Source organism: Schistocerca gregaria, chromosome X (genome assembly GCF_023897955.1).
Source record: "Schistocerca gregaria isolate iqSchGreg1 chromosome X, iqSchGreg1.2, whole genome shotgun sequence".
In the NCBI taxonomy this organism is placed as follows: domain Eukaryota; kingdom Metazoa; phylum Arthropoda; class Insecta; order Orthoptera; family Acrididae; genus Schistocerca; species Schistocerca gregaria.
Genome location: NC_064931.1, coordinates 514786588 through 514805866, shown reverse-complemented (window position 1 = coordinate 514805866; position 19279 = coordinate 514786588). Strand labels below are relative to the sequence as shown.

The 19279-nt window shown below is 39.6% G+C and overlaps 1 protein-coding gene across 7 annotated transcripts in view; it reads right to left on the bottom strand.

Annotated features, from left to right (window-relative positions):
* LOC126299523 (uncharacterized) overlaps positions 1 to 19279 on the bottom strand; it is a 204364-nt gene that overhangs the window by 55019 nt on the left and 130066 nt on the right. For all 7 annotated transcript variants that reach the window (XM_049991498.1, XM_049991497.1, XM_049991492.1 and 4 more), the window contains 2 exons: positions 14618 to 14761; positions 5896 to 5971 (listed from right to left, as the gene is read on the bottom strand). In XM_049991498.1, the coding sequence (XP_049847455.1) occupies positions 5896 to 5971; positions 14618 to 14761 (220 nt within the window). The remainder of the gene's footprint in view (positions 1 to 5895; positions 5972 to 14617; positions 14762 to 19279) is intronic.

The window sequence follows — 19279 nt, the reverse complement described above, 5'->3', positions numbered from 1 at the left end:
TTATATCCTCCTTTCAAGACACTGTCCATTCCGTTCAACTGCTCTTCCAAGTCCTTTGCCGTCTCTGACAGAATTACAATGTCATCGGCGAACCTCAAAGTTTTTACTTCGTCTCCATGAATTTTAATACCTACTCCAAATTTTTCTTTTGTTTCCTTTACTGCTTGCTCAATATACAGATTGAATAACATCGGGGAGAGGCTACAACCCTGTCTCACTCCTTTCCCAACCACTGCTTCCCTTTCATGCCCCTCGACTCTTATTACTGCCATCTGGTTTCTGTACAAATTGTAAATAGCCTTTCGCTCCCTGTATTTTACCCCTGCTACCTTTAGAATTTGAAAAAGAGTATTCCAGTCAACATTGTCAAAAGCTTTCTCTAAGTCTACAAATGCTAGAAACATAGGTTTGCCTTTCCTTAGACTTTCTTCTAAGATAAGTCGTAAGGTCAGTATTGCCTCACGTGTTCCAACATTTCGACGGAATCCAAACTGATCCTCCCCGAGGTCTGCATCTACCAGTTTTTCCATTCGTCTGTAAAGAATTCGCGTTAGTATTTTGCAGCCGTGGCTTATTAAACTGATAGTTCGGTAATTTTCACATCTGTCAGCACCTGCTTTCTTTGGGATTGGAATTATTATATTCTTCTTGAAGTCTGAGGGTATTTCGCCTGTCTCATACATCTTGCTCACCAGCTGGTAGAGTTTTGTCATGACTGGCTCTCCCAAGGCTGTCAGTAGTTCTAATGGAATGTTGTCTACTCCGGGGGCCTTGTTTCGACTCAGGTCTTTCAGTGCTCTGTCAAACTCTTCACGCAGTATCGTATCTCCCATTTCGTCTTCATCTACATCCTCTTCTATTTCCATAATATTGTCCTCAAGTACATCGCCCTTGTATAAACCTTCTATATACTCCTTCCACCTTTCTGCCTTCCCTTCTTTGCTTAGAACTGGGCTGCCATCTGAGCTCTTGATATTCATACACGTGGTTCTCTTCTCTCCAAAGGTCTCTTTAATTTTCCTGTAGGCAGTATCTATCTTACCCCTAGTGAGATAAGCTTCTACATCCTTACATTTGTCCTCTAGCCATCCCTGTTTAGCCATTTTGCACTTCCTTTCGATCTCATTTTTGAGACGTCTGTATTCCTTTTTGCCTGCTTCTTTTACTGCATTTTTATATTTTCTCCTTTCATCAATTAAATTCAATATTTCTTCTGTTACCCAAGGATTTCTAGCAGCCCTCGTCTTTGTACCTACTTTATCCTCTGCTGCCTTCACTACTACATCCCTCAGAGCTACCCATTCTTCTTCTACTGTATTTCTTTCCCCTATTCCTGTCAATTGTTCCCTTATGCTTTCTCTGAAACTCTCTACAACCTCTGGTTCTTTCAGTTTATCCAGGTCCCATCTCCTTAATTTCCCACATTTTTGCAGTTTCTTCAGTTTTAATCTGCAGGTCATAACCAATAGATTGTGGTCAGAGTCCACATCTGCCCCTGGAAATGTCTTACAACTTAAAACCTGGTTCCTAAATCTCTGTCTTACCATTATATAATCTATCTGATACCTTTTAGTATCTCCAGGGTTCTTCCATGTATACAACCTTCTTTTATGATTCTTGAACCAAGCATTAGTTATGATTAAGTTGTGCTCTGTGCAAAATTCTACTAGGCGGCTTCCTCTTTCATTTCTTAGCCCCAATCCATATTCACCTACTATGTTTCCTTCTCTCCCTTTTGCTACACTCGAATTCCAGTCACCCATTACTATTAAATTTTCGTCTCCCTTCACTATCTGAATAATTTCTTTTATTTCATCGTACATTTCTTCAATTTCTTCATCATCTGCAGAGCTAGTTGGCATATAAACTTGTACTACTGTAGTAGGTGTGGGCTTCGTATCTATCTTGGCCACAATAATGCGTTCACTATGTTGTTTGTAGTAGCTTACCCGCATTCCTATTTTCCTATTCATTATTAAACCTACTCCTGCATTACCCCTATTTGATTTTGTGTTTATAACCCTGTAGTCACCTGACCAGAAGTCTTGTTCCTCCTGCCACCAAACTTCACTAATTCCCACTATATCTAACTTTAACCTATCCATTTCCCTTTTTAAATTTTCTAACCTACCTGCCCGATTAAGGGATCTGACATTCCACGCTCCGATCCGTAGAATGCCAGTTTTCTTTCTCCTGATAACGACATCCTCCTGAGTAGTCCCCGCAGTAAAGCTGCATGTCCTCGGGAAAAATTACGGCTGTAGTTTCCCCTTGCTTTCAGCCGTTCGCAGTACCAGCACAGCAAGGCCGTTTTGGTTAATGTTGCAAGGCCAGATCAGTCAATCATCCAGACTGTTGCCCCTGCAACTACTGAAAAGGCTGCTGCCCCTCTTCAGGAACCACACGTTTTTCTGGCCTCTCAACAGATACCCCTCCGTTGTGGTTGCACCTACGGTACGGCCATCTGTATCGCTGAGGCACGCAAGCCTCCCCACCAACGGCAAGGTCCATGGTTCATGGGGGGAGGTGAGACAACATACCACATGTAAACTCAATAGAGTCCAAGTTATATGACAAATAAATACCCCAGCTTCAATGACCAAAAAATAAATTTTTTAACTGACATTCTATTTTCAGGATTCTTTAAACAATAAAAGAATTTTCTCTGATTATAAATATTTCTACTGATGATTTGATGATGCACATTCCACCTGGGCAGCTGTGGTGAGCACTTCACAGCTGCTGCTACTACTGCTACTGAAGGCTGAGCAGACAGATGGTTTCATAGATTGCATGCGCCTCGCAAAGTTGTTGTGTAACTTTTCTAAGAGTGATGAAGCAAATTTTCATGCTAGCGTGTGTGCAACACTATGGACAAAGGCAAATACTGTAGGAAAGGGAAGATGTTTTGATAACGAGGTCCCTTGGAAGCTCCGCCTAATTGCCCATCAATCGATGAAACTGAAGAAAATCTGGGCAGTCCAGCTGAGGATGGCTTCTTTGACAAGTATGACATCTCTTGCTACATCCGCACAGAAGACAGACAGAACAGCTGATGAATCATCCTGGGATCATTGCACAGAACAAATGTGATCTTTTAGTCCTGATTTCTCCCTTTTACATCCAATACCAGGGTGAGGAAAGGTTTCCTTGGCATACTTGAGGCCACCGAGGTGTTAGAGATTGGGATCAAGTGTCTGGACAACAACGCACTGCTCGGGGTGCAAGCAGTGTGCAAGAAGTACATGGCCCCAGCACTGGAGAAGACAACAGAAAGAGAAGAAATCAACAGTCAACACATTCTTCAGGGTCCTGCCATGGCTGTGAATGCTAGGTTCAGAAATGTAGCTGTAAGGCTACATAAATGGACAGGGACTGCCAATACTTATCATAGCTGTGGAAGTGGCTAAGCTTCAGTGGTGGTTGGCTGCAGACCAAGTCTTTGAGCTGAATACACTTTTGGTCTTCTAGGTGACAATGGAGTCTCACCCACTGGAGCTTGATCCAAAGCCTCAGGACTGTAAGTACCAAGAAGAGGGGCCACGTAGGGAAGTATTGCCACAATCAGGTGATCTGTGTCAAACGCTCTGGCAAACGTGTCAGTCGAGCCTAGAAGACCTACACTCTTATGTTGCCGCAGTGGTGGGCCGCAGCAATGCCTGTGATAAGACACAGAAGAAGGAGGAGGAGGAGAAACAAGATAGACCAGGCATGCTCGGTAGGTGCTAATTGGAAGAAAACAAACCACACCATACACAAAAAACCCAAACATACTCATAACCAGAAAACCTACTGGCATCAAGCGAAACCAAAATACAGAAGCAAAACATAACAAACAGTGTATAAGAAATTGGTTGAAGAAGTGCAATATTCAACTACTGGAACAGCCCATCTTCCTCCGTCTTAGAGGAGGAGGAATGCACTCTAATGTAGAACTAATTAGAATTTAGTTGAATTGAATGGTAAATAAACCAGGTGGAATGAAAGGACTGACAATATGCTGCTTTATACATTAAGGAGCAAATGTGATTCCATGTTCAGACAACCAGCCTATTCTCTTCCTCCTGTGCTGAGCAGAAAACAAGCTCCTAACAAGGTGGTGGTTACTGTCATCCAGCTATTAAACAACTTGCAGCCCAATTACAATGGGTGAGCAACACAACAGCCATAGGTCCCCCCCTCTCTCTATGTGTGTGTGTGTGTGTGTGTGTGTGTGTGTGTGGGGGGGGGGGGGGGGGGGGGGGTGGCCTCAATCCATGTGTTCAGGCACCACAGTCTAAGGTAGTGTCCCCAAAGGCTTTAGTAATACCTTACATATTACTAGGAGATGGATAAAAACTCATTTCTGGTTTACCACTCATAGATGAGAAAAGAAATTTTTGTCTACTTCTTTCAAAATTAAAATTTGTTAAAAAAATTTAATACTACCAGACAACATCTGTAATTTAAAAAAATACAGCCATGTTTTCTCCCTATGATTTTGGACATACTGACCTCAAGAAGTGAAGTGAACAGTATGGCAATTGACACTGTAGGTCAAGTTGATACAAATTTTGAGTGTGGTGTCCTACTTTCCTTTATTCATTTATCTCAGACAGTAATGACCAACTAACAGCTACTCCAGAATAAATCTGATCCGACTATATTGAACGTTAAATAAACTAAGTTATTTAAGCAACATCTTGGACATAACATAATTACTTAAAAACATGCAAGGACATTCTGCCTGAAACCATACCCAGACCTTTGATACTGATTATTGTGTACAATGAAAACTGCAAAATCATCCAGAAATGTGCCTTGTGCTGGAACTACACAACCTATTTTATTAATAAAAATGGTAAAATTTATAGCATCACTCTCCTCCTCTATTCAACATAACAATCTTACAAATAAGACATATAAATGAATAATGGGACGCAATGATTAAAAATTTAAGAAGATAACACAAGAAGAAGATTGTACCTACTATGTGTATCATGCCCATTAACTGAACTCAAACAGACTTATATGAAATGTTGCAAGTTTAAGGAAGCTTACTGTAGAGGGTCAAGGTATTCAATATGGACTGCCTTCCCTTAACCCACACTGGACACTATTAATGAGCTTGCTGGTACCTATACTCCAGGAACAACAGTAGTTCATTACATAATTCAAGATTTGTTTCTTACAGAAGTTATTAATGCTATGCCCAGATTACTAAAGGAGCAAGTGTCCCTTCTCTAGTTTGAGCAGAACAACCAGAATAGTTGGAAAACATTGGATTTGGTACAGACCAGTTACAATAACCCAGTCGTCAGTCATTGCAAGATTCAGTTCCACAACAATGGACACCTGAACATCTTACTGCTGTACAAGCAGAAGTTTCAACACATCTCTTCTTTGGGTATTTTCTGGCAACAACCTTCCTCAATACAGTGGTTATAATCATATCAAAACAAAATGCTACTGACAAACTGTTGTAATAGCTTAGTGTGTGCATGGGCCAGCATCAATGGACCTGTTTATCAAGTTCACTTCTTGTGACTGACCTGTTATTCACCATTCTGCACAGAACAAGACAGAGGCATTGCATCTGTGAGATCTGACACAATCTGCTTCCCACTAAGATAATACTTGGTGTCACTTTTAATTAAACACTTCTTTTACTATTACTGAATTTCTTTAACTGCAGTCAGAGAGAGCTTTGAATTATACTTTCACTTTAATGATAATTATTAAATACATTCATGGATAACTGGTGTTCAACAAATTCTGGATTGAGGTCGCTACATTGAGAAAGATTTGTCACGAGTTTTATAGACGATCATCCCAACACATTAAAGCTATATCATTCGTCAATATACACACACTAATTTTATTGTGCTCTTTACCATGTGAATACTGAGACCTTACCTATAATTGTTCAGCAGCCGTTCCAGAGGTATGAAACACTGCAAATTTTTATCTTCTGGAAGAGGCACAAATGTCCCTAAAATTAAAAAAGAAACTGTTAGTGAAAATGTGGCGCGTGCACACACACACACACACACACACACACACACACACACACACACACACACACACACACACACACACACAGAGTGCAATTTATCAAAAATAGGCTGTCCACAATTCTGTCAACAAATGAAATTAACATTGTATGGAAAGCCACGTGTTCCAATCACCACACAGAAGCAGGTCAAGTATCTGCAGCAGAAGGCATCAGAGAACTTGTGTGTGCCATGTATGTAAGCATGCACAAAAAAGCAGTGTCTCATATTTGTAGGGAAAATACATAATACTGAAAGCATATTAGGAATATACAAAAATCAGAATACAGACCAATTTTTACCATAAGTTTCAATCTTAAAAGGTAGTTGGAACGCCCTATCCTGACAATGTTAAATTTGGGGACTTGGTTTCCCTGTATTTCAGGAACCACTGTAGCCATTGACTTGAAACTTTTACAGAACATTAAACTGTAAGTTCCAAGTCTACTGAACTACAATAATTGCATTTCAGCCACAGATTTCGGAAATACAATATTTTAATTACGTGGTTGAATTTTGTGTACTTTTTTCTATGTTATTCTAAATAATTTTAATTATACATAACATTATGTTGTTCTTTCAGTTCAATAAACTCAGGATATGTATGTTATTACTGCCTGAAAATTTGAATACTCTACTCGAAGTGGTTTCTGAGATTTAGGGACAAAAAATGTAGATTTACAGGATCGGCTTCTGAAGTTTCAATCATTTAATATATGCTTAATTTTTTATTTTTATTCATCCAGAAGCACCCTGCACCATACTACATATCATACCTTTATTTTAGTGGGCAACTGTGCTGCATACTCTGCTTTATCAATGCGAACCCTGTCCATCCGTTCAAGTTCTCTGATGCAGTTTGCCCCAGAATTAATTCCCATATGCCGTAGCACTTTCGCCCTACCAATGTTGCCATCATTAAAAGCAATTACAGCATCACTGACCCCCCCCCCCCCCACCCTCTTTAGTGTCTTCATTCCAACAAAAACATTTCATGGTAAGCGAGTCCATATAAGATTATTGAACAGCTCATTGGGATTTTGAGTCTGATCACGCAGACACTTCTTCGGTAATTCAGGATTTACCAGGTGTCTGTAAATAGGTTTCATGATATCCATGACTGCTGCTGGGATGGAATTTTTATGGCTGTAAGAACTGTTTGAGTACACGGCATTGTGATAATTGTACCATGAATCAGGTCCAGGAGGGCAAAGGTAGTTACTGGTTTTTCATCAGCTGAGTCTGTGGAAGAAGGTAGCCCATACTGCCTGCTTCATTTTCAACAAATCCTCAGTATTATTTCTAATGGTCATCCCATAATACTGCTGTAGTTCATCAATCATTTTGTCTGTCAGCCTGCCTCTTATGGTTTCACCATCAGAAATTTTCTTGTCTGTCAAACTTTGTTTCAACTTCCTCAAGCTGGTGCCCATCCTCTTCTGGACATGACCAGCACATTCCAGTTGTGTGATAATCTTCTCACCATAAGGCTGAGCGGCTACTGCACTGTTATATGCTTTTGAGTCTCGATCACCTAAGAACTTAGTGTAACACACTCCCCTTTCATTCACAGATCGACTAAAAATTTCAATAGCTGCAGAGGCCTCCATACCACCACTAGTTCGTTCATAATTTGTCGCAGATATGCCCTCCTTCATTCCCTGATTTACACTTATAACAGTGTTTGGCTAAAATCCTGGAAATCTATTACCTTTCCAGTATCCACACTGGCCACTGTAGCAACAGAATTCTTAGAGCTGTAGCTGTGCTTCTGCCAAGTGCCACCAAAAACTACTGGTATGGCAGTCATACCATCATTTATTTCAACAGCTTCATTTGCAGCACCCTTCATCGACTCAAATGCAACAGATTCCACAGCAGCTCCAATAAATCCTGCACACTTGTGATGAATATGCCACGCCCACCTTTTAAAATCTACAACACACATTGTTTCTGCTGCAGTGTCCTTTGCCAATAGCTCTCAATCCATAAAACCACCTAACATTTACTTCACGATAATTATCTGCACACTTATCAGAATATCAAAATGAATGAGTATATTTACAACTGGCACAATTAATGATAAGTTTCCTGGCTAGTCCATTTGATACCTCACTGTCTTCATGTAAACTAACCGGCCCTTCACTCATTTTACAACGCACACGCACACGCGCGTACACGCGCGCAATCGCACACACTTCGTTTTGGCGCCATACTTTACTTTTTGAGAGATTTACCTCTCTATTCGTCCCTTTTCCTTGGAAAAATGTTAGCACTTCAACATACAATGTGTGTTTATACTATGAAATGATACGATACAGTGCTATGAATACAACCTTTATAAAACAGCAATCCACAGCCTTGTGTATAAAAAATTACCTATTTTATTAGATCTTGAAGTAAAGCACGTAAAAATTTTAACATTTTCAACGGGTGTAGATTATATTAAAAAAAATATACTTCTCACACGAGTTTGTTACATATATTTTATTTGGAAAATTGCAAATTTTATAATGAGATAATTATCCGAAAATGTGGAAATTTTTTTTCCCGTTCTAACTCCGCTTAGTATCCTTAAATCCCTTATATGCACTTGGGGATCAAACTGCTCACTTGCTTTTTGGTGACTCATGAATAGGTCATTGGCAGCTCAGCTACTGATTCATAAAAAGTCAATTGTGAGAGGGATCAAAAGCCCATTTGTTTGCACACATCTGACGTCATGATGAGTAATCGCTTTACGGCTAGTGGCCACTCACCAACCTCAGTACTGAGGCTGGGTAATGGGGGCTTGTACCATGACCAACAGTCACCGAAGTATTACCCTTTCGGTACGCTGAGTCTGAAATCTGCGGGTGCAAAGATTCTGTTGTACTATATACATTGCAGCCATAGTCAAAACGATTTATAAAATTAGAGCTATAGGTGGTGTTTACTCTGAACCACAGCACACCAACAGTTGAAATTTGGATGCTACTTTCAAAGCTCTTCCTTTAGGATTCTCAAATGTAGCAGCCAAATAAATGTGTAGTCAAATAACCCACACAAAGTTGAATGCTTGATATGCTCCTTAGGTGCAGGTCAATTACAACAGAAAATCTGCACGAGAGATTGAAACTGATACATACATTTTTGTCTGCAGAAAAGTTAATGTGAGTATTCTCAGTCCAACTGTACACTCTCTCAAGTATTCCTGCAGATGAGATGTGGTTACTACACACTGTTGCCAGTATTCAAGAAGGCATTTACTGTATGCAAAATATCATGTCACTGAGAGGAAACCTTTCTGTAGAATAAAAAGAAGGGTATTGTTACCAATGTACCTATAAAACTAAGATTGGGATTCAACATCCCAATGGCGACGAGTTCAGTAGAGACTGAGTATGAGCTTACACTGGGGACGATGGTGAAAGAAACTGAACTGTTTTCTGAGCGAAGGAATCATTCTGGTATTTATCTTGAGAGATTTAAGGACATCACAAAAAACAAACTTGGATGGTCAAACTCAGATGCAACGACTATCTCCTTGTATGCCAATCCAATATCGATGCACTGTTGTAGTGGTAACAAAGTTATAATTTGTGAAGGAAGAATGTAATAAAATGGAGTCCCGTTTCATGGAATCCTGGATGTGGTGCTGATGTAGGGTATTGTACTATCTTTGAAATAAAACCTGGCTGCTGGCTGGCCACTGCGGAGACTACATCAGAGTTATCTCCTTAAGGTGCCAATAAAACTGACAGCCCCTCAGAATTCTAAGCCCGGCAATTTATATGATCTGACGACATTGCAAGATATGAAAATCTATGCAGGAAGTGCTGTCTTCCCCTCAAGTTATTGTAGAGCTGTACCTTCTTGTGGTCTAGTGCTAAACTTTCTGCACTGTGAACGTAAGGTTATAAGTTTTGAGTCCACGAGTTTCAGTACGTTTAGACTAACTTTATAAGAACAAATTAATTGACAAGCCCTAACAAAGACATCTCCTCAAGCAAAAATGAGTGTGAACAGGTAATACAAGGGTTCGAACATTAATAGTGGCAACTATTTATTTACAGATCGTACAAAACAGGTGTGTTTCAAAGTTTAAGTGACTTTCAAAGTAGTCACCGGTATTGTGTATAGCACATTGCCAGTGATGTGGAAGTTCTAGGATACTCTTAGCAGCACCAGTTGTGTTGACAGTTAGAGCGGCGCGGTCTATTGCTCGAATTTATAGCAGATCTGAAGCGAATGCTGTGCAGTGTTTCCTTCAGTTTAGAAATCGAGCTGAACTCATGAGGGCTTAAGTCAGGGGAGTGCAGTAGGTGGTATAGCACTTAGCAACCCACCAGTCAAACAAATCAGTAACAGCTTGCACTGTACGTGCTTGAGCACTGTCCTGCAAAATGATCATCACGTCCTGCAGGAAGTGTCATCACTTCTGTTTCTATGCTGTTCATTTTTGGAACACAACCTATGACCAGCTTAGAGACAGAAGTGACGATACTTTCTGCAAGATCTGACCATTTTGCAGGACAATGCTCCAGCACGTACAGTGCAAGCTGTTACTGACTTGTTTGACTGATGGGGTTGCTAAGTGCTATACCACCTACTGCACTCCCCTGACTTAAGCCCTCATGAGTTCAGCTCGATTTCTAAACTGAAGGAAACACTGCACGGCATTCGCTTCAGATCTGCTATAAATTCGAGCAATAGACAGCGCCGCTCTAACTGTCAACACAACTGGTGCTGCTAATAGCATCCTATGACTTCCACATCGCTGGCAACGTGTTATACACAATGCCGGTGACTACTTTGAAAGTCACTTAAACTTTGAAACGCGTATCTATTTTGTACGAGCTGTAAATAAGTGGTCGCCACTATTAAAGTTCCAACCCTCGTATTTAGCACCTGATGGCAGAAAAAGGGTGTTGCATAGTACAAACTGTTCATCAGGGATGTGTCCATTGCAGCTGGCATTTGTTGCCAATAACTGAGGTGCCTTTCAATCACAGTATCACATAATGACCAGAAAAACAGCATTGTGTGTTACTACTGCGTGATAAAGCCTTTCTGCACTTGACTAATTTCACAAAAGAATCTATCAACAAAATTCCTTTCCTGACAAAAGAGTACTTTGAACCTGGCTTAACAACATCGTCCAGTCGGAACCAGTTCATTTCTAGAAGTGTTGAATCTGCCAACTACCTGAGCACTGTCAGATTATTTTAAATAATATAGAAAGATTTTTCTTAATGATTTATTTCTTTCGTGTGTAGTGTTGTGCTCAATAAACTAATGAAAAATACTATAAAAATATGCAATGCATAAACACAAGGAGGTAAACTGATGTTTCTCTAGATTAAAACCAACAAGTGTATCAACGAGGCGAATCATGCGAAACAGAACTTCGACTGCCTTTCAGAAAGTAGATAAAAAAAAAGCACTAAAATTTCAGGTATGGCGTTTTCCGTTTTGCTGGATTCTGAGGGGGCTTTTGGCGGCGTCACCTCCAAATCCATGGTGAAAGCCGCAGAAGTGCAAGGTTAACAAAGCCACTATACAGGGTGCTAAAAAGAAACGTGTAGAATACTTTAAGAAGTGGTAGTACTCATCAAAACAAGAAAAATAAGTCCAATAAACATGTGTCCAGAAACACACACTTTCCGAGATAAACACGTATTTATAGGAAGGAATGGATAAGGCTTGGTTGTGGATATTAGCACAGTCGTTGCACTGGCGCTCCACCAAACATGTCAGCAGTACTCCACCTACTATTAAGTGATTTGCAATCAGTTGCACAGTTGGAGTAGTGTTGTAGGCTACATTAATTTACGTTGTGTTTGTGTGCCTTATTGTACAGTACTATCAATCCTGATTAACTATCATGGTGTTTTACTTTCTTCCAAATGTGAATTCGCTTGTGCTTACTGTTATTGATCTGTTTGTATGTACAAATGGTGTAGTACAGTTACACTTTATCTCTTCCACCACTTGTTAGCAATGGAATCCTACATCTTGACAAGTGAAATGGCAGATATGACATTCTGCTACGGTTTAGCAAATGGACGCAGCCTGCGAGCCCATGCCCCCTATGTTTAAAGATATCCAGAAAGCAGAGTGCCCTCGGAAAATTCTGCTGAACAGCTTATCAAACGTCTGAGAGAGAAAGGCACCCTTGCGCCTCTGAGGGCTGACAGCGGAAGGCCCTGTACAGTCCACATGCCTGACATTGAAGAGCAAGTGCAATGTTCAGTGGAAGAAGGCCCTGGGACCACTGTGAGACAATTAGCAGCAGCAGGAGGTGTGTCTCGCACTCTATTTGGAGGGTACTTCGTGAACAATTGCTGTACCCTTATCGTCTGCAGTGCATTTAGGCTCTAAGGCCACAGGATCATCATGGCAGATGGCAGTTCTGTCAATGGCTGTTGCAGAAGTGTGCCGCAGACCCACTGTTCACATCCAAGATTTTATTTACCAGTGACACAGGGTTCACAAGAAATGGTGTTGTGAATTTCCATAACCAGCCTGTATGGGCAGATGCAAATCCTAAAGCAATTCAGGAAAGAGGGCACCAACACCAATTCTCAATCAATGTATGGGCAGGCGTGCTTGGCAATTTATTAATAGGGGCATAAGTGCTACCATGAAGACTAACTGGGATACAATATCTGGACTTTCTTATTAATGTATTGCCTACCTTGCTGTAGGTTGGGCTACTGCAGCGACAAATACAAATGTGGTTCACGCATGACGGTGCACCAGCACACTTTCATCACAATGTGCGTGAACATCTGATGCAGAAATTACAGGACCGCCATTTTTTTAAGCACTCTGTATATGTAGGTTCATTATGATGATGCTGAGTAGAAGAGAGATAGAAGCCACGGTGACAGATATGAAAATGGCGATCATACCAATACCAGGGGACGTCCACATGGTGGGGTTTTGTCCTCACGACTGTGGAGACAATTTCTGAATGAACTTATTAATCAGTTAAATGCTAGAAGTTACTTTTGCCAAGAGTAAATGCACTCTGAACATTCTGCAAAACTGGTGTAGGAAACCAGATCTAAGGGTTAGAAACAGGTAAATTGTTGTAATGCTGTTCACATGGAAGCATATCCAGGACATGTACTGGAATCTTAGGCTATCCGATGAAATTCTACCAGTGGAGGGGGTAGTGAAGTATCCAGAAGTAAGCCTTGATGCAAAACTAATATGGACCTCTCACATACAAAACAAAATATGATCCAAGGCAAAAAGCACTCACGTGCACTGGAAGGGCCTGTTGATAGAACTAGGGGCTAAGTCCCAGCTTCTGTATATCCTTTGGGTGGCTTAACTTTTTAAAAGTACGCTGTCCTGAAGCAGCTCATTATCATACTGCATTCGCTTATTATTTTTGACTGGCACTTAACAACCTGTCAACTATTATTACCTGTTATTTACCACTTAAAAAGACTGAGCCGCTTTACCCATTTAGTCTGCACGCTGCCTTCACGTCAGATTAATTTCCACGCTGGCTTTTCATGAGTTATTTTGTAATTGTAGAATTTCTTGTTTCTTACTCTTCAATTATATTTCTTAATGGAACTACTGCTGTGTCTAGTATCCATTTATTTTGTAGATTTTTGTGGGCAGAAGACATACAGCCAGATATCACAGCTTCTTCTGGTCTACTGTCTACTATGCCACTTTCCTTTTGCATGTATTCTTTACTGGTGTTTTGTGTTACTTTGGATAGATATTTCAAAAAACTAGGAATTAAACAAAGAATAGCTTCTGCTTTTAGAGATCGTCTCTTTTTTGAAATTTCAACTATTTTACTGTTGATTATAAACAACTGTGCTCTTATTATCAACACCTTTGTGAAACGTGATTTACCCACAAAACAACTGAAAGTCAGATCTCTCCTTTCAATGGAATTTCTATTGCCCATTTCAAAACACTTTCTCTGAAGTCACACCTGTATGCTGGAATGAAGCAAGACTATTTGTCGTTCTTCTCCTCTTTTAAGTATTAATAACTAGAATTCTGAACACTTCTGCCTCACCATAGCTTTCATCTATTCAATTGTCACACACAATACCATAAGCAAAAATACAATAATCAACATATAATTTCAACAGGAACCACAAAAGAGCAGAATTGTACCTACTTGAGTGAAGTTACACTGCTGTCAGTAGTTTACAGGAATCTTAACTTGTTACACTACACTACTTATGTTTATGTACAGCAAGATACCATATTTACTTTTTTTTCTACTTACTACAGTATCTTTTTAAGATAGAAATATATTTTTCATTGCCCTGCTAGCCGTACTAGCATTCCAGAAAGTAAATGTTAAGAGTAGAGGATGAGGACACAGATGATACCAATAAGAATTGAAGAAGAAAGACAATAATTACCTGGTTACTCCTGATAATTTCTGTAATCCAACATACTATGCATTCTTTCTTACAAAATAAAGTTCATTACAATATTCTTCACTCCTCTTATTCCTCTTAATACTGCAAATGAAGTACTTTACAATGATTGCATTTCATTGCCTTACGAAAAATCTAAAGGCACATTACATACAATTTATTTATCACATAACTTACACTTGTCTGCAGAAAAGTCAGCAAGGTATGGCTGGATCACATTCAACAGCTTACAAAGGCTTGGCCATATCTGTCTTCTGGTCGCAAATGCTTCTTCCTGTAGCACTTCGCTTTCTAAATGAATCCAATCCAATGTGAGTTTGACTGGAACAATGAAACCAGGAAATAAGAAACTGCATTTTTGTCTACTATTGTTTAACATAAAAAAGAAGAATCTCTCTCTCTCTCTCTCTCTCTCTCTCTCTCTCTCTCTCTCTCTCTCTCTCTCTCTCAGGCAGTAGCGAAAGTTTGTCAGGTGATAAGAATCCCTCAGATAGCCAAGATCAAGCATGAAACATTACAATTCAAGTCAGTCGGAACCATTTTCCATAGGGCACAGATAATCACTGCACCTTTGAGTATTCCATAGACTTAGTAGACCCTCAACTTACAAGCACAAGTGCATCAGGACACGTGTGTAATAAAATATACCTTCTGGAGGTCAAAAGAGAGTCCTATTACCCATAATGCAGTGCTACATTGTAAAGCCATACTGTATGCCACTATAGCCACATGACTTGGTATAATCCTTCAAGTCTGAGGATTATTACCCTCCATGAGTCTTAATACTGGCTGGACTGAGCTGTTGAACATGAAAGAGGTTACCTCTACCTGTTGCTCAATGAAGACAGCAAAACAGAGACTACAGAAAGCTGGATTGGACTGCCCATCAGAAGCTGCAACCAGTCAATAAACTAATTTCACTGCAACAGTAATTTCTATTAAAAACATGCACTTGGCCTGGCCAAAATCAAAATTATAAAAAGCTGAATTTGGAATTACCTGTGTCTGAATGTACTGAAGATAAAAAGATTGAAATTATGAATCATGTACTCTGATTTTCTACTGAGCACGCTTTCCGTAAAAGTAAAATGTACTCGATGGTACCTCAGGAAGTGCTCTGGAGGCAACTGTGACTAACCACCAAATACTATATCAACTAAAATCACTCTTTCACCTTACACAAAGGCAACATAACTGACTGTTCCCCAAAGGAGCACATTACAAAATAATTTGTAAAAAAATGGCTCAGTACAGTCATCTGCATCCGTCAACAAACAGATGAAATTCCCACCTAATCTTTCAGAACTCAAGTCTCTTAGAATTATCTAAGACTTTCCCAGCACGCAGACATGGCTGTACTAAATGCAAGAAGCATTATTTCCTCCACAGGAGTTCTAAATCCACTGTAATACTGCATCCATGTACTGGTTAGGTTTTTATCTTCATCTTGCTGTGGGACTACAAGGCAGCTGGGAGAGGACTGCATTGATCTGATGGGTCCATTACGCTATTTGTATTTTTGCCAATATTAAGGCAGCTCGTGTTTTGTTTTCATAATATTAAATATCTCAGATAGTAGATATAGTACACAAAATTGGTGAAGATACAAAGCACAGGATGAAGCAGAGCATACATGTGAATCAAGAACCTGTTCTCCAAAACACTGAGTCCTCAAAGAGGTTAGTGTGGCTTGCTGCTACATCTGTGGCAAATGTTCAACTGCTTGGTGCTGTTATAAGTAATCTAAATCACATCAAAAACACTATTTAAACACCAGTGCAGAATGAAGGAAATAGATTTTTTTTTTTGCTGCATGAATCAATTCAGTTTTGGCATTTCTTTTTCTAGTCTCTAGATTGAAATTCATAGTTGTAAATTAATCTTAGTTGTTACAGATACCTAGCACTATGACATCTACAATCACTTCCTGCCAGAGAGATTTTCCAGCTCAATACTATATACTCTAACTGTATTTGCATTTGATGCTGCCACTTCTGTAACAACTAGATATCAACTAGTCAGGTACGTATTGTATAAGGACTGCCAGTAAACTGAACTTATCTACACAAACTAAGGGGAAATTGATAGAGCAATTCTCTCATATACCTCCTATTGTAAAGCCTAGTGAAGTTCAATACACAATATCAGAATGACTGTGTTATTTTTTGGCATGTCAGGTGCAGAAACGGCTCCTGTATAAGTTTGTGCTACCACTACGAATACGTCTGTTAAAATGCATTTGCTTTTTGATTTTTCTATACAAGTGGAGAAGTAGGGCACCATTTCTCTCTTCTGACATGCCCCACCTCAAGTTACTGGATGCAGTAGAGTGGGATGGAAATGTGCCGACAGTGACGTGGCATTACATTGTGCTTGCAAACGCAGACTTGGGTGTCTTATGGGGGTGTGTGGTGCAGAGGAAATGCTTGGCAACACTATACTCTAATATGGGCCTTCGATGCATAAACATACAACTCAAGCTGCCCTGCGAGCCACAGAAACAGTGCCCAAACTATTCCGGAGAGAACCGGAGCTGTCAGCTCTTCAAACAATGTGGGGTTCTTACACCTTCTTCTTACAAGTTCACATGTGGCTGCAAGTGAAGTACTTATTTTCTCTGCATCGTCTAAATAAAAAGAAGAAGAATTGGGCAATTTCCTCACTCTCTGAAACCTTAAATTTATGCATGTTTGAAGTAAAATTGCAAATTGAGAGGCTGAATAGGGCAATTTCTACTTTAACAATTTTGCAGACAGTTAAAATGAAAAGTTGCCACTTCAGTTGAAATGTTAACTCAGAACTGTACAGCAAGCACAAATGGCTGCGTTGTCTTGATTTGAAAAAGAGTCTTACATTGTTTTCATTGTTTATTATTTGGAGGTGAACTACTGTGCACTGAACACAGTGTCTGTGTCATTCACTACACCCACGACAAAATTAGATTCAAAACATTACTCACATGGACCGAAGAAAGTTTGTTTTCTATCAATCATAAGCAATGTAAACAGAGCTACCCAATTTGACAGTGAGTACAGGAGGTCCTTTGCATTACACAACCAATAAGTTACCACTAATAGGTATATACTAAATCTAATTATTAACTGTATTTGTTTCTGTGTTGCACTAGAGCTTCCTCTCAGAGGACATGATGCAATTTAAGCCTATTCTGATCTGCGCTTTTTGAGCCTTGATTAATTTTAGTGTAAAATTAGACTTAGTATTAAAATAGCATTTAAAAAAAGTAACAGTTTTCAAAGGCACCTCAAAAACCATCCATATTGTAATCCAATGCATGCTTCAAGTATGCCAAGAGGAAATTAGTGTGTAGAGCCTTTTGCTGTAATAGCTGACAAAACCAGTGATGTAGCCTGTGTTTTCCAGATGTGTATAGTTAATAGGTACTTCATTAATGGAAGATCTGTTGAAATATTTTGGGACTTCACAGCAAAAGAAAAGTATGATGCCCAGTCTTTGGCAATGTACATCATAGAACAGATAAACCACTACAAACCAATCATGCAAACATATGATGATACAGCAGACACGAGTGATTTGTCACAATTGGTGAAGGCTCTTGTTAAGTAAAAGTTTTCCAATACTTATAACATTCATAGTTACACTCACCAGTTGAATCTAATTATGCTTAAAAAAAGCTGCTTTGATTAATAAAAAAGCATGAATATTTATCACCAAATTTCAAGGCATTTGCAGCGTCTCTTCCGCAATTCCACAAAGAATATCAAGTGTCAACAAAATAGTGTGAAAATAGCTGCCACATTCAGTGTCTACTCATTGGAATTTCCAATCAAGGAATGTGAACACTATTTTCTGATATAGGGAAGAAGATATGAAGTGCACAAATAAAATTACCACTGGGGTAAAACAGTGTAATGAAAATACTATCCGACAAATATGCGGTTTAGAAATGATTTTGAAGGGTGAACAGTTCATTTTCTAGCTCTCATTTTTTCATAAAATTATGATCCATGAGGTTATTTTTTATAATCAGCTACTTACTTACTAGGTTGGCCACACAAACTGTAGTTTGTTGTTGGCCTCGTCAGTCACCTTCCTCTATCTTCTTCTGTCCATGTAGTCGTCTCCAGCTAGTTGCTTCTTACACATATCCTCTCTAATCCCATCAATCCAGCTCAGGTCCGGTCTTCCCCTCAGTCTGTTGCCTCTGTTTTCTTCCACCACCTGCCTGGTGATTTGGCTTTCTCGCCACATTACATGCATCTACCACTTCGGCCTCCTCTCTTTAATCACAGCCACTACGTCCAGCACTTGTACAACTCCTGCTATTCTCAGTTTTTACTTTTCTCCAGTTGTCTCCATCCTTAACTGGCCCAAAAATCTGTCTCAGAGCAGCATTCTCAAATGTGAGGTGTTTTCTATCTTCTGTGTCACAGTCCAGATATATGCTCCGTATAGGATGACAGGTTATATTACTGTCCTGTAGATCCTTATCTTTGTGGATCCTGATAGAAATCGGGATTGCAGCAGTTTTCAGAGTGCAAACCTTGACCTATTTCCAGCCTGGGTTCTTGCTATTATTTCCTGGACTATCTCATTCCTTTCACTGAGGAGTGCCCACGATATTTGAACTCTTTTACACTTTCAAAGATTTCACTATCTAAATCTAAATGTCTGTCATTATTCTCTCTGCTCACAACAGCTATTAGATCTTCTACACATTAATCTTCAAACTTGCTCTCACCGTCTCTTCCATTAACACACTTGCCATCTGAACCAGATCTTGCTCATTCTGTGCTATTTATACATCATCCACATAAGCCAGAGTGTTTATTCTTCTATCCAGCTGTATTCCAGTATCCA